This window comes from Phytophthora sojae, assembly GCF_000149755.1.
Source record: "Phytophthora sojae unplaced genomic scaffold PHYSOscaffold_2, whole genome shotgun sequence".
In the NCBI taxonomy this organism is placed as follows: Eukaryota; Oomycota; class Peronosporomycetes; order Peronosporales; family Peronosporaceae; genus Phytophthora; species Phytophthora sojae.
Genome location: NW_009258116.1, coordinates 9502759 through 9516453, shown reverse-complemented (window position 1 = coordinate 9516453; position 13695 = coordinate 9502759). Strand labels below are relative to the sequence as shown.

The window sequence follows — 13695 nt, the reverse complement described above, 5'->3', positions numbered from 1 at the left end:
ATGCGAATCTACTCGAATTTCATTTTAACTCGTGTTTCATATTAACTCGCGCGAGATAATGTAAAACAGGCCGTGTTTTATATTAACTCGCGCGAGATAATGTAAAACTGGCCGTGTTTCATTTTAACTCGCGCGAGATAATGTGAAACTGGCCGTGTTTTATATTAACTCGCGCGAGATAATGTGAAACTGGCCGTGTTTCTTATTAACTAGCGCGAGATAATGTGAAACTGCCTGGGTTTCGTATGAACTCGCGAAACTGCGCGTAACTTAAGGCTTTAGGGTGCACTATTGACAACCAAACACAAGTCAAGCAATATGGAGATGAATCCTGTAGTTTGCCCGTAGTATTCACACCTATTCAAGTCGACATCGGCGTCTTCGGATGCGTTCTGATTAGCCCCGGATGGCAAGGATCTGATTTAGATGACTCGGAGCGGGGTCGCGAATATTTCCGGCGTTGACACGAGCATAGTACACTTTGATCTTCGAGTCCAGTTTGCCAGCACGATGAAGCTCACGGAGGACCTTCAAAACGGACGAACCCTGCTTCCGAGTCACTCCATGATCTTCAAAGAACTGATACAAGTTCGTCTGCGCTTCTTGGCCGATACGCTTCACGGCGTCCGAGTAGGTCTCAGAGGTTGGGTCCAACGCGAACCCAGTTGGAAGAAACAGCTTCATGTAGTTCGTGATTTGCTTGTATATGGACTTCTTTTGTCGTGATTCGCACACTTCCCAGAGCTTGGGGGTCTTAGCATACCACTCGAACCAGATTGCTTGTGGAGATTTTGGAGAGGCCTTTGAGCCGCATGAATTTGCTTTCGCTGTGCTTTGTTCCGGGTATACATCTTTCGGGACCGCGCTTGTGTCAGTTGAGGGATCCTTGCCGCGCTGGTCACCACATTCGACAGTCGGAAGCCGCACCTCCATTTCGCTGAGCCGCTTCGTCAGCTCTTGGTTCATCGAAACCAACTCGCCAATAATACAGCTTTGGTGGTTGATTAGCCGTTCCTCCTTCGAGTACTCAGGAGCATTATCCGCCACTGTACTCTGGGGTTTAAGGGTAACCGCCCGCTGAAGTTCCGAGCTCCACGCCAAAACTTGAGCCTTAGAAATACCAAGTGCCAACAGACACTGACGCATTCTAGTGACGTAGGGGCACATTGGATATCGATCCAAAATTTCTGGAAACCGCTGGATTAGGGCGGCGACAAGGACATCAGCCACTCTGTCATTCAGGCGCTTTTCAGGGTCTTGAGTATTCAGGCTCGTTTGGAAGAGTAGAGCAGCGAGGGACAGAGCTTGACTCTTTGTAGCCAAATCAAACCACGACAGCATCGGGACAGGTGGTTTCTGGCATGAGTCCCACCCACTCAACACCCTGGAAACCTTTTGGTCTTCGCTCGTCGTGTTAAAAACATAGGCAAATGCCTTATTCGTGGCCGTCATGTTCCACGATCCCCGATCAAAAATCCACTGCGCACAAAGTGACGGATCACTGTTGACATGCTGAGCGCCGCCTCGCCTAAAGGAGTGTGAGGAAAGGTTGGGCGTTGGCTTAGCTCTTGCCTGTGCTTTCGATGCAGCCTTGACGACGCGGTTCACGTATCCGTGAATCTTCAAGCTGTTTTTTGTTTCCGGTTCTCATCACCGCGAGAGTCATCACATGCATCGCTAAGCGAGCAGCAAGCCAGAGCCTCTACTAGCGGTACGTCGTCTGGAGCAGCCAAATTCTCGGCGCTACCATCAAACAACTGAGGATGCTCCAAGACTTGAGACGATGGGAAATCTTGCATCACGAGTGTCATCGCTACAGCGTGCATAGGGCAGGTAATAAAGCTGTCCTTCTCGGGGAATATGGAGAGAATTGCTCTTCAGAGGTCTTCACACGTATCAGCCGGACGAAAATGACACCGTTGGCGATGACGGACAGGCTACTCTTAGCCACAAAACCGAGGTCTGAAGCCCTCCCAAACGTGTACCACATCAGCGCAAGCAGTGCAGCGTCCTGGTAGTCCTTAGAACTTGCAGCGTCATAGTAGATTCCGTCCATATGGGAGGTACGCTGCTGTGTCGGTACATCTTTCGCAGCGCCGACAGGGAAAGAAAAGGGCCGGAACAAACAAGCGTGGAGGTGTGATTTGGTAGAGTGGTGGGCTGTATCGTGTGAGTACGTAAATTGGTATGGATAAATATCGTGAAGCTACCGACAGATTGATTTTATGTTGAATAAACTATGGTTACCATGCCCAGAAAAAACCCAGAACCGTGATTATTCGCCAATCAACCTTTGGTTACATGTCTAGTAGCCAATCATCGTTAATAGGGGTAGGGTTGTACGCTGCCGACGCTCGTGCCGACGTATAATGTCGGCAGCCCCCACGAGATATGTGAACGAGGCATACGAACCACTAGTTCGCCACGTATCACTTTCATATCTGCGACTCTGCCGACAAAAGACAGCAAGAAACAATGGGCCTGCAAGACCTCGCTTCAGCAAACACACAGAGGGCGCAGAAGACAGCGATCAATGCGTTTGAGCGTTTCCTTGCGTCGGAGGACGTTAACATGGACTTCATCGCTGCGTGCCTTCTCAACGACAAGGACGGGTCTGCGTGTGTGAAGCTCATGGATCGCTTTGCCGTGTACCTGGCTTTTGTGGACGGCAGAGCTGGGAAACCGCTCGCGCGAAACTCGGTCATGAGCTACTACCGCCATGTCAAAAATCGGTTGCTTGACAGCTACCCCAAGCACCGCTCTGCCATCGAGAAGAAGCAACTGAAAATGGCGCAAACGCTGGAGCGCTATTGCCTGAAACAAAGCGAGGGAGGGACGGTCAAGAAGGCACCGGCCTGCACCAAGGAGGACCTGCGAATCCTTATGGACGGAATCTACTATGACGCTGCAAGTTCTAAGGACTACCAGGACGCTGCACTGCTTGCGCTGATGTGGTACACGTTTGGGAGGGCTTCAGACCTCGGTTTTGTGGCTAAGAGTAGCCTGTCCGTCATCGCCGACGGTGTCATTTTCGTCCGGCTGATACGTGTGAAGACCTCTGAAGAGCAATTCTCTCCATATTCCCCGAGAAGGACAGCTTTATTACCTGCCCTATGCACGCTGTAGCGATGACACTCGTGATGCAAGATTTCCCATCGTCTCAAGTCTTGGAGCATCCTCAGTTGTTTGATGGTAGCGCCGAGAATTTGGCTGCTCCAGACGACGTACCGCTAGTAGAGGCTCTGGCTTGCTGCTCGCTTAGCGATGCATGTGATGACTCTCGCGGTGATGAGAACCGGAAACAAAAAACAGCTTGAAGATTCACGGATACGTGAACCGCGTCGTCAAGGCTGCATCGAAAGCACAGGCAAGAGCTAAGCCAACGCCCAACCTTTCCTCACACTCCTTTAGGCGAGGCGGCGCTCAGCATGTCAACAGTGATCCGTCACTTTGTGCGCAGTGGATTTTTGATCGGGGATCGTGGAACATGACGGCCACGAATAAGGCATTTGTCTATGTTTTTAACACGACGAGCGAAGACCAAAAGGTTTCCAGGGTGTTGAGTGGGTGGGACTCATGCCAGAAACCACCTGTCCCGATGCTGTCGTAGTTTGACTCGGCTACAAAGAGTCAAGCTCTGTCCCTCGCTGTGACAGCATCAACGTTGTAAGCGATAGCATCAACGTTGTAAGTGATTGCAGTGCGAGTAAACGTAGCGGAAGGCGTGCACGAGATTATTACTAACATAAGCAGCATACTTTTACTGTAATACTTTAACATTATGGCTACAGCGGTGCTCTGCATTCATCTTGGGGGGGGGATATTTAGCTACGCTTGCTTAAACGCGTTTCGTATATCTTTAAGGTACAATGTGTAGCGTTAGAAGAATGCGTTAGTGGGGTAGTAGATAATATTCACTGAGTGGAAGCCTTTTATTATAGTTTACGCTGGGATTCCTTTTCTAACCGTGTTATGGGGCGGATATACACGCAGGAAACCGAATTAACAAAGGGCAAACGTGACTTTATAACTAGATAGTTACGAGTGCGAACTCTCTATACCTTACCTACTGTAATGCAGGTGTACACTAAAATGGTAATGCTCGCCGCGTAGTAGAATAATAAACCATAGCCACGTCTAAAACAATGAGTTTTGAAGTAGACCACGCAGTAGTTAGCGCAGCTCGCAGCTACGTTTTGGCGGAACATACGAAATACCAAAACGATGATGTATACTCGGTATGTATATAAGATCTCAAGCACTTAATGTAATGCTAAGTACAGAAAGAGCGAAGCCCATACTTTGATTGTTGCTGGGGCTTATAGTCCAATGTAGAATGAAGGTATTGTAGCCTACGAACTAAAAACAGAGAGCTACGGTGGGATGATAAACTGAATAAACAACACGTAAGACATAGACTTATGTGAGCACACATAAGATACCAACACCAGATCGATCTACCCTACCATGGCATATTGCTCAGGTTTATTTCTACTAAACTCACAGTAAACGCAGATTGTGAGATATATACTGTGCGGATACTTTGTAATTCGGGTTAAATAGTTGCGACGGGAGCACAGGACCGTACAATAGAGAATGCTTTACCCTACAACATGCATCTACTCATAGTCCACTGACGTTGGAATAGCTATTACCAGCCACGTCACTACTGATAGTACTTCAAACCTATAAACAATTTTACATGTACACAATCGAAATGAATACCATTTGAACTGGATAAAAGCCCACCGGAGCGAAGCGGAGGTGGGCGGCCCTATCTACTGCAACTAACCATAAAACTACCGCCGCGTAGCGGCGGCGCTCGGCTAGTTCTCCGTCCTCTAACCGAGAATCCTGTCTGTCGGTCATCGCGTCACGCTTTCCGCCCCTACAGTCTAGACCTGTCAATTAGACTACGCTACCGCGGCCTTATTGCATACATTATTCACTCATCAAGTCGACTGAAACTGGCTTTTTAACTATCTACGAAATTACAAAAATAGCCACAATCAGCTAAAATTCGGACTTACACGGAGCCGGTCGGACTTTAGCGGGCGTGATTATCACATACCCCATTTGAAAGTTGGCGCGCGGCGGACGGACGGACCGAGGAAGCGAGCGGGAGGGCGCGTGGCGTACGGGAGTGAGCAGCGGAGTGCAGCGGCAGCGGACACTACTACAGTGAGTACATGCATACATCTACATAAATAAACTACTTTACGGTTTCGGGAGTTCCGCCTGTTGGGATAACTGGTACCTTCAGGGCAGTCGAGGGTTTACAGTACGTAATTAGGGGTAGACTGGTGCTTATTAGGCGTTCATCTTCTAATACACCAAGAATGTGTGCGAACGACGCCTGCCGGGTCTACCAGAGAGCAGACACGTCGTGAAGAAGAGAATTCCGATGCCCCTGACGCCGAAAATATCGGGCGCAAGATTATTATACCTCCCACGTTTACGGGAGGGCCCCGCTACATGTACCAACGTTTCCTCGACGCTATGGTAATCGTAAGAGAGACCGGCGCGCCAAATTTGTTCATCACCATGACGTGCAACCCTAACTGGCCAGAAACCAAGGAGAATCTGCGACCGAACGAGAAGGCGACTGACAGGCCTGATGTCGTTGCGCGAGTATTCATGCAGAAGCTGAAAGCGTTGAACAAGGACCTCGACCAAGGCATCCTGGGTATCCAAGCCGCTCGGGTCCATGTGGTAGAATACCAAAAGAGAGGGCTTCCCCACGCACACATTCTTCTGATTCTGCGACCTGAAGATAGGACCCGTGTCCGCAGTAGACGTGGACCGATTAGTGTCAGCAGAGGTCCCTGATGAGGAGAAGCACCCCGAACTTTACGAAACGGTGATCTCAAGTATGATGCACGGTCCATGTGGAAGACAGAATCCGAACTGCCCCTGCATGAAGAACGGTAGGTGCTCTAAGAAGTTCCCCAAGCCTCTTACCGAGGTAACGACTATGGTCCAGGATAAGAGTCCTGGATACCGTCGGAAACGGCGTTCCGATGGGTTTGTGGTCCACAAAGGTAAAGTGTGGGACAGTGCGACGATCAACCAATGGATTGTGCCATACAACCCATTTCTTTCGCAGAAATATAATTGCCACATCAACGTCGAAGTCTGTTCGACAAACAGGGCTGTCAAGTACATCTACGAGTACGTGTACAAGGGCTCGGATATGACCACGATCACTATTGAAGGAGAAGAGATACAAGCCAACGAGATTCTTCAGTATTTGCTCGGACGCTACATTTCGCCTGTTGAAGCCTGTATGCGGTTGTTCAAATATCCAACTCAAGGGTCTACGCACTCAGTTGTGAACTTACCCGTTCACTTGGAGGGTATGAGCTTGGTTGCATATCGACAGCACGCGACGAATCGACAACTGCGAAACTTGGTGCGGGCTGGCGTCAATACGATGCTCACTGCATTTTTCAAGTTGTGTGCAAACGACCCCATTGGAACGGCGGGTCTTCTGTACAAAGACGTTCCTACAAAATACCGCTGGGTTACCGAGGGTAGAAAGCACTGGGAACCGTATAAACAATACGCGGCTTCGCTGGGACGTATGGTACATGTGTCTCCTCAAGATCCGGATAGGTTTTACCTGCGACTTTTGCTGTGTCATCGGCGGTCTCCTAAGTCTTTCGAGGACCTTCGAACGATTAATGGTCATTTGTACTCCTCTTATCAAGAGGCGGCTGCAGCTGCAGGGTACTTGGAAAACGACCAAGAGTGGCAAGACTATCTGGCGGAGTCGGCATTGTTCAAGATGGCTAAGGGACTGAGGCAGCTATTTAAAATTATCCTGGTGTATTCGCTGCCGCGCAACGCCAGAGAACTTTGGGACAACTTCAAGGTGCAAATGTCCGAGGATATTGTCCGGCAGATCGAGCATTATGATGCGAAAAAAACATTGAACGCGAGGTGGACTTTCGCCTACGGATGGCTGAGTACAAAGCCTTGCTGGATGTGGCCAAATACCTAGATTCATACGGGAAGACACTCGAAAACTACGGTCTTCCAGATTTGTCGTTCTACAGCGATGTCGCGGCGGAGGTTGATGAACAAGATGCTCGGCCGGTTGATATCATCCACCAAGAACTCGACGCGTATAGCACAACTGATCTCGAAGAGACCGCTATGCTAGCTGATCGAATGAACGAGAACCAGAAGGAAGTCTTCGACCAAGTGATTGAAGCGGTGAATCATCCGGTACAAGGGCAGAAACTACTTTTTGTGGATGGGCCGGGTGGTACTGGCAAGTCGTTTCTGTTGGAGCAGATACTTGCCCATGTTCGCATGCAACGCAAGGTTGCGATTGCTGTAGCTTCCAGTGGCATCACCGCTACTCTTTTGACAGGGGGTCACACAGCCCACTCGACGTTTCGAATTCCGCTCAAGTTGTCCGAGTTTGCAACGTGCAGTCTATCCTGGCAGAGTGCTAAAGCGAAGATGGTTAGGGAGTCAAGCCTGATCATTTGGGACGAGGCGCCGATGATGAACCGCGCGTGCTTTGAGGCTGTGGATAGAACATTTCGCGATCTCATGCACAACGAGTCCGAGCCGTTTGGAGGAAAGGTGATGGTGTTCTGTGGAGATCATCGCCAGATTTTGCCAGTCTTGAAGGACGCTACGAGGGCCGAGACAGTGAAGGCCTGTTTTAAATCTTCGCCACTCTGGGGGCATTTACGTCAAGTGCGGCTAACGGAGAACATGCGTGTGAGGACAGCCCCTGACCAGGTCAGTGCAGCCGAGTTAGCCGAGTTCTCTGATTTCTTACTCCAGATAGGCGAGGGTCGCTATCCAGTCAACTCGGAGATCGGCGAAAACGACATTTGCCTTCCACGCGATATGTGCATCATACCAGGAAGTACCGAATCATCGTCAGTGTTTGATGAAGAAACAAAAGAGAGCGACGAGATGGAGGCGCCGCCCAACTTTAATCTTCAACTGCCAGAGGATCATGAAGACACAGAGGAGTCGCCGAGCGTAATGTCAACGCTCTTATTGACGCTATCTACCCAGACGTGGAAAGCAATGATTTACCAGATGAGTACTTCGTTGAACGAGCCATTCTAGCACCTACGAACGCAAGTGTCAGGCGTATCAATGGCATGGTGTCTGCGCGTCTTTCGGGAGACACAAGGGAGTATCTCTCCAATGATTCGCTGGAGGGAGTTGCGGACCCGAATATGTTTGAGCAAGAGTTCTTGAACTCGGTAAACTTTTCTGGCATTCCCCCGCACAGGATAGTTCTAAAGATTGGCGCTCCCATCATCATGATTCGAAGCCTGAACAGCGATGCTGGATTGTGCAACGGAACACGGCTTCGCTTCGCCTTTCAAGGGGAAAAAGGTCTTCATTCCGCGGATCATCTTCTACACAGAGGATGACGATAGAGAGTTCCCGTTCGAGCTCAAGCGCAAGCAATTTCCAGTTGTACCAGCTTTCGCGATGACTATTAACAAGGCCCAAGGACAGTCTATCCATCACGTGGGAATTTACTTTGAGTCACCCGTCTTTGCTCACGGACAACTCTACGTGGCGCTGTCGAGAGTTACATCAAGGAAGGCGATCAAGATTGCAGTGGACCCGGAGGCAATCGACGAGGAAGGGAATGTTCACACAAAAAACATAGTGTATCGCGAGATATTTGAGACACAGAATTAACTCAAATACATGTTACCAATCTGAGAAAAAGCAAGTGAGTACACAAGTAATTATACACGTAATTATATAAAAGTTTGACTGAGTAGATAAGTAGGTAAACTCCAAATGCGTCAAGACCTAAAGACCACCCGCCGCAGCGAAGTGGAGGCGGGCAATCTAACAAATCAAGCCCTAGTGTCCGCGTAGCGGGCGCCCAGAGCGCTAGTCTACAACAACTAAGAGAGAGACCGTCCAGTGTGTGTGTAATTCCGTCCGTCACACCCTGTCCACTTTAAAGGTGGTCCACATAATCGTACCTAAGCTGGCTTGGTCGCCGAAGGCCCCATCACAAGCTGCCGAGCGCAGCGAAGGTGGCACCCGTGTGCGTTGTAGCGGGACGCAGGGCCCGCCCTACAACTATGAACTAATAGCACGGCGAGTAGTGCAGCGAGCCGACGAGGCGAGCGGAACGGTGGCGATTACGTCACCCCCGCCGTGACGCTTCGCCTAATATAATACTTTTCGGAACACCTGCTATAAATTAAAATGGGCCCACCGCGTAGTAGCAGCGATAGCAGAGTCCGCTTAAACGTATAATAGCACTGCGAGTAGTGCATAGTGGCAGCGATAGCTGGGCTTGCCCTACTACATAGTATAAGTTTAATTCAGCGAACATGATTAAATACAAGCACATTGTAAGCCATTGCAATCGTTTTCTACGTGCTGCTAGCGCTAAGTATACGTTCATAGCGCTGACTACGCGCTGCATAGCAAACTATGGATACTTAGCGATTGCAGCGCATAGTATATGATAGTAAATGATAGCAGCGTATAGTAAGCGATAGAAGCGCATAGTAAGCGACAGCAGTGCGCATGCATATAGTGGAAGGCGTTCACTGACACGCATAGCATATTTTACTGTAATTATTTAGGAATGTACATACTTAAGTATTATAGCTACAGCGGCGCTCTGTGTTCATCTTGGGGGAATATTTAGCTACACTTGCTTGAACGTGTTTCGTATCTTTTTCAGTATGTGGCGGTAGGTTAATGCGTTATTGGGGTAGTAGATATTCTGACATTCACTGAGCTGGAGCTTTTATTATAGTAGAAATTCCTTCTCTAGCGATGTTATTAGACCGATATACATACAGCAAACGGAATTAGCATAGCGCAAACGCATAGTTACGGGGTTAGAGCTTCTTACTTTCAATCCCTTAGCTACTGTAGCGATAGTGGGACTTGCCATACTACTTACTGTAGTACAATAGCAATGTTGGCTCAATCCAAACACATAGTAAGCTATAGAAGCGTATAGATAGTTATAGCAATACGTAGTCAGCACGTAGTAAGCGATGAACGTGATAGCAGCACGTAGAAAGCTATAGGAGCACGTAGTAGGTGACGGCAGCAACGTTGTAAGCGATAGCATCAACGTTGTAAGTGATTGCAGTGCGAGTAAACGTAGCGGACGGCGTGCACGAGATTATTACTAACATAAGCAGCATACTTTTACTGTAATACTTTAACATTATAGCTACAGCGGCGCTCTGCGTTCATCTTGGGGGGGGATATTTAGCTACGCTTGCTTAAACGCGTTTCGTATATCTTTAAGGTACAATGTGTAGCGTTAGAAGAATGCGTTAGTGGGGTAGTAGATAATATTCACTGAGTGGAAGCCTTTTATTATAGTTTACGCTGGGATTCCTTTTCTAACCGTGTTATGGGGCGGATATACACGCAGGAAACCGAATTAACAAAGGGCAAACGTGACTTTATAACTAGATAGTTACGAGTGCGAACTCTCTATACCTTACCTACTGTAATGCAGGTGTACACTAAAATGGTAATGCTCGCCGCGTAGTAGAATAATAAACCATAGCCACGTCTAAAACAATGAGTTTTGAAGTAGACCACGCAGTAGTTAGCGCAGCTCGCAGCTACGTTTTGGCGGAACATACGAAATACCAAAACGATGATGTATACTCGGTATGTATATAAGATCTCAAGCACTTAATGTAATGCTAAGTACAGAAAGAGCGAAGCCCATACTTTGATTGTTGCTGGGGCTTATAGTCCAATGTAGAATGAAGGTATTGTAGCCTACGAACTAAAAACAGAGAGCTACGGTGGGATGATAAACTGAATAAACAACACGTAAGACATAGACTTATGTGAGCACACATAAGATACCAACACCAGATCGATCTACCCTACCATGGCATATTGCTCAGGTTTATTTCTACTAAACTCACAGTAAACGCAGATTGTGAGATATATACTGTGCGGATACTTTGTAATTCGGGTTAAATAGTTGCGACGGGAGCACAGGACCGTACAATAGAGAATGCTTTACCCTACAACATGCATCTACTCATAGTCCACTGACGTTGGAATAGCTATTACCAGCCACGTCACTACTGATAGTACTTCAAACCTATAAACAATTTTACATGTACACAATCGAAATGAATACCATTTGAACTGGATAAAAGCCCACCGGAGCGAAGCGGAGGTGGGCGGCCCTATCTACTGCAACTAACCATAAAACTACCGCCGCGTAGCGGCGGCGCTCGGCTAGTTCTCCGTCCTCTAACCGAGAATCCTGTCTGTCGGTCATCGCGTCACGCTTTCCGCCCCTACAGTCTAGACCTGTCAATTAGACTACGCTACCGCGGCCTTATTGCATACATTATTCACTCATCAAGTCGACTGAAACTGGCTTTTTAACTATCTACGAAATTACAAAAATAGCCACAATCAGCTAAAATTCGGACTTACACGGAGCCGGTCGGACTTTAGCGGGCGTGATTATCACATACCCCATTTGAAAGTTGGCGCGCGGCGGACGGACGGACCGAGGAAGCGAGCGGGAGGGCGCGTGGCGTACGGGAGTGAGCAGCGGAGTGCAGCGGCAGCGGACACTACTACAGTGAGTACATGCATACATCTACATAAATAAACTACTTTACGGTTTCGGGAGTTCCGCCTGTTGGGATAACTGGTACCTTCAGGGCAGTCGAGGGTTTACAGTACGTAATTAGGGGTAGACTGGTGCTTATTAGGCGTTCATCTTCTAATACACCAAGAATGTGTGCGAACGACGCCTGCCGGGTCTACCAGAGAGCAGACACGTCGTGAAGAAGAGAATTCCGATGCCCCTGACGCCGAAAATATCGGGCGCAAGATTATTATACCTCCCACGTTTACGGGAGGGCCCCGCTACATGTACCAACGTTTCCTCGACGCTATGGTAATCGTAAGAGAGACCGGCGCGCCAAATTTGTTCATCACCATGACGTGCAACCCTAACTGGCCAGAAACCAAGGAGAATCTGCGACCGAACGAGAAGGCGACTGACAGGCCTGATGTCGTTGCGCGAGTATTCATGCAGAAGCTGAAAGCGTTGAACAAGGACCTCGACCAAGGCATCCTGGGTATCCAAGCCGCTCGGGTCCATGTGGTAGAATACCAAAAGAGAGGGCTTCCCCACGCACACATTCTTCTGATTCTGCGGCCTGAAGATAGGACCCGTGTCCGCAGTAGACGTGGACCGATTAGTGTCAGCAGAGGTCCCTGATGAGGAGAAGCACCCCGAACTTTACGAAACGGTGATCTCAAGTATGATGCACGGTCCATGTGGAAGACAGAATCCGAACTGCCCCTGCATGAAGAACGGTAGGTGCTCTAAGAAGTTCCCCAAGCCTCTTACCGAGGTAACGACTATGGTCCAGGATAAGAGTCCTGGATACCGTCGGAAACGGCGTTCCGATGGGTTTGTGGTCCACAAAGGTAAAGTGTGGGACAGTGCGACGATCAACCAATGGATTGTGCCATACAACCCATTTCTTTCGCAGAAATATAATTGCCACATCAACGTCGAAGTCTGTTCGACAAACAGGGCTGTCAAGTACATCTACGAGTACGTGTACAAGGGCTCGGATATGACCACGATCACTATTGAAGGAGAAGAGATACAAGCCAACGAGATTCTTCAGTATTTGCTCGGACGCTACATTTCGCCTGTTGAAGCCTGTATGCGGTTGTTCAAATATCCAACTCAAGGGTCTACGCACTCAGTTGTGAACTTACCCGTTCACTTGGAGGGTATGAGCTTGGTTGCATATCGACAGCACGCGACGAATCGACAACTGCGAAACTTGGTGCGGGCTGGCGTCAATACGATGCTCACTGCATTTTTCAAGTTGTGTGCAAACGACCCCATTGGAACGGCGGGTCTTCTGTACAAAGACGTTCCTACAAAATACCGCTGGGTTACCGAGGGTAGAAAGCACTGGGAACCGTATAAACAATACGCGGCTTCGCTGGGACGTATGGTACATGTGTCTCCTCAAGATCCGGATAGGTTTTACCTGCGACTTTTGCTGTGTCATCGGCGGTCTCCTAAGTCTTTCGAGGACCTTCGAACGATTAATGGTCATTTGTACTCCTCTTATCAAGAGGCGGCTGCAGCTGCAGGGTACTTGGAAAACGACCAAGAGTGGCAAGACTATCTGGCGGAGTCGGCATTGTTCAAGATGGCTAAGGGACTGAGGCAGCTATTTAAAATTATCCTGGTGTATTCGCTGCCGCGCAACGCCAGAGAACTTTGGGACAACTTCAAGGTGCAAATGTCCGAGGATATTGTCCGGCAGATCGAGCATTATGATGCGAAAAAAACATTGAACGCGAGGTGGACTTTCGCCTACGGATGGCTGAGTACAAAGCCTTGCTGGATGTGGCCAAATACCTAGATTCATACGGGAAGACACTCGAAAACTACGGTCTTCCAGATTTGTCGTTCTACAGCGATGTCGCGGCGGAGGTTGATGAACAAGATGCTCGGCCGGTTGATATCATCCACCAAGAACTCGACGCGTATAGCACAACTGATCTCGAAGAGACCGCTATGCTAGCTGATCGAATGAACGAGAACCAGAAGGAAGTCTTCGACCAAGTGATTGAAGCGGTGAATCATCCGGTACAAGGGCAGAAACTACTTTTTGTGGATGGGCCGGGTGGTACTGG

At 48.8% G+C, this 13695-nt stretch overlaps 4 protein-coding genes across 4 annotated transcripts; 1 reads left to right on the top strand and 3 right to left on the bottom strand.

Annotated features, from left to right (window-relative positions):
- Positions 1-396: 396 nt before the first annotated feature.
- On the bottom strand, positions 397-933 carry PHYSODRAFT_484422 (hypothetical protein; the record flags this gene model as incomplete). Its single annotated transcript, XM_009522776.1, has 1 exon — positions 397-933. The coding sequence occupies one exon, from the start codon at positions 931-933 to the stop codon at positions 397-399; it is 537 nt and encodes a 178-aa protein (XP_009521071.1).
- A 141-nt stretch (positions 934-1074) lies between these two features.
- On the bottom strand, positions 1075-2056 carry PHYSODRAFT_421492 (hypothetical protein; the record flags this gene model as incomplete). The annotated part of the gene is made up of 3 exons (XM_009522775.1): positions 1075-1590; positions 1707-1873; positions 1918-2056. Coding segments are annotated over 3 exons (822 nt in total), but the record flags the coding sequence as incomplete, so codon positions are not given.
- Positions 2057-2475: 419 nt separating this feature from the next.
- Positions 2476-2811, top strand: PHYSODRAFT_371853 (hypothetical protein; the record flags this gene model as incomplete). Its single annotated transcript, XM_009522774.1, has 1 exon — positions 2476-2811. A coding segment is annotated over one exon (336 nt), but the record flags the coding sequence as incomplete, so codon positions are not given.
- A 110-nt stretch (positions 2812-2921) lies between these two features.
- PHYSODRAFT_483644 (hypothetical protein) lies at positions 2922-3176 on the bottom strand (the record flags this gene model as incomplete). The annotated part of the gene is made up of 1 exon (XM_009522773.1): positions 2922-3176. The coding sequence occupies one exon, from the start codon at positions 3174-3176 to the stop codon at positions 2922-2924; it is 255 nt and encodes an 84-aa protein (XP_009521068.1).
- Between the last annotated feature and the right edge of the window lie 10519 nt (positions 3177-13695).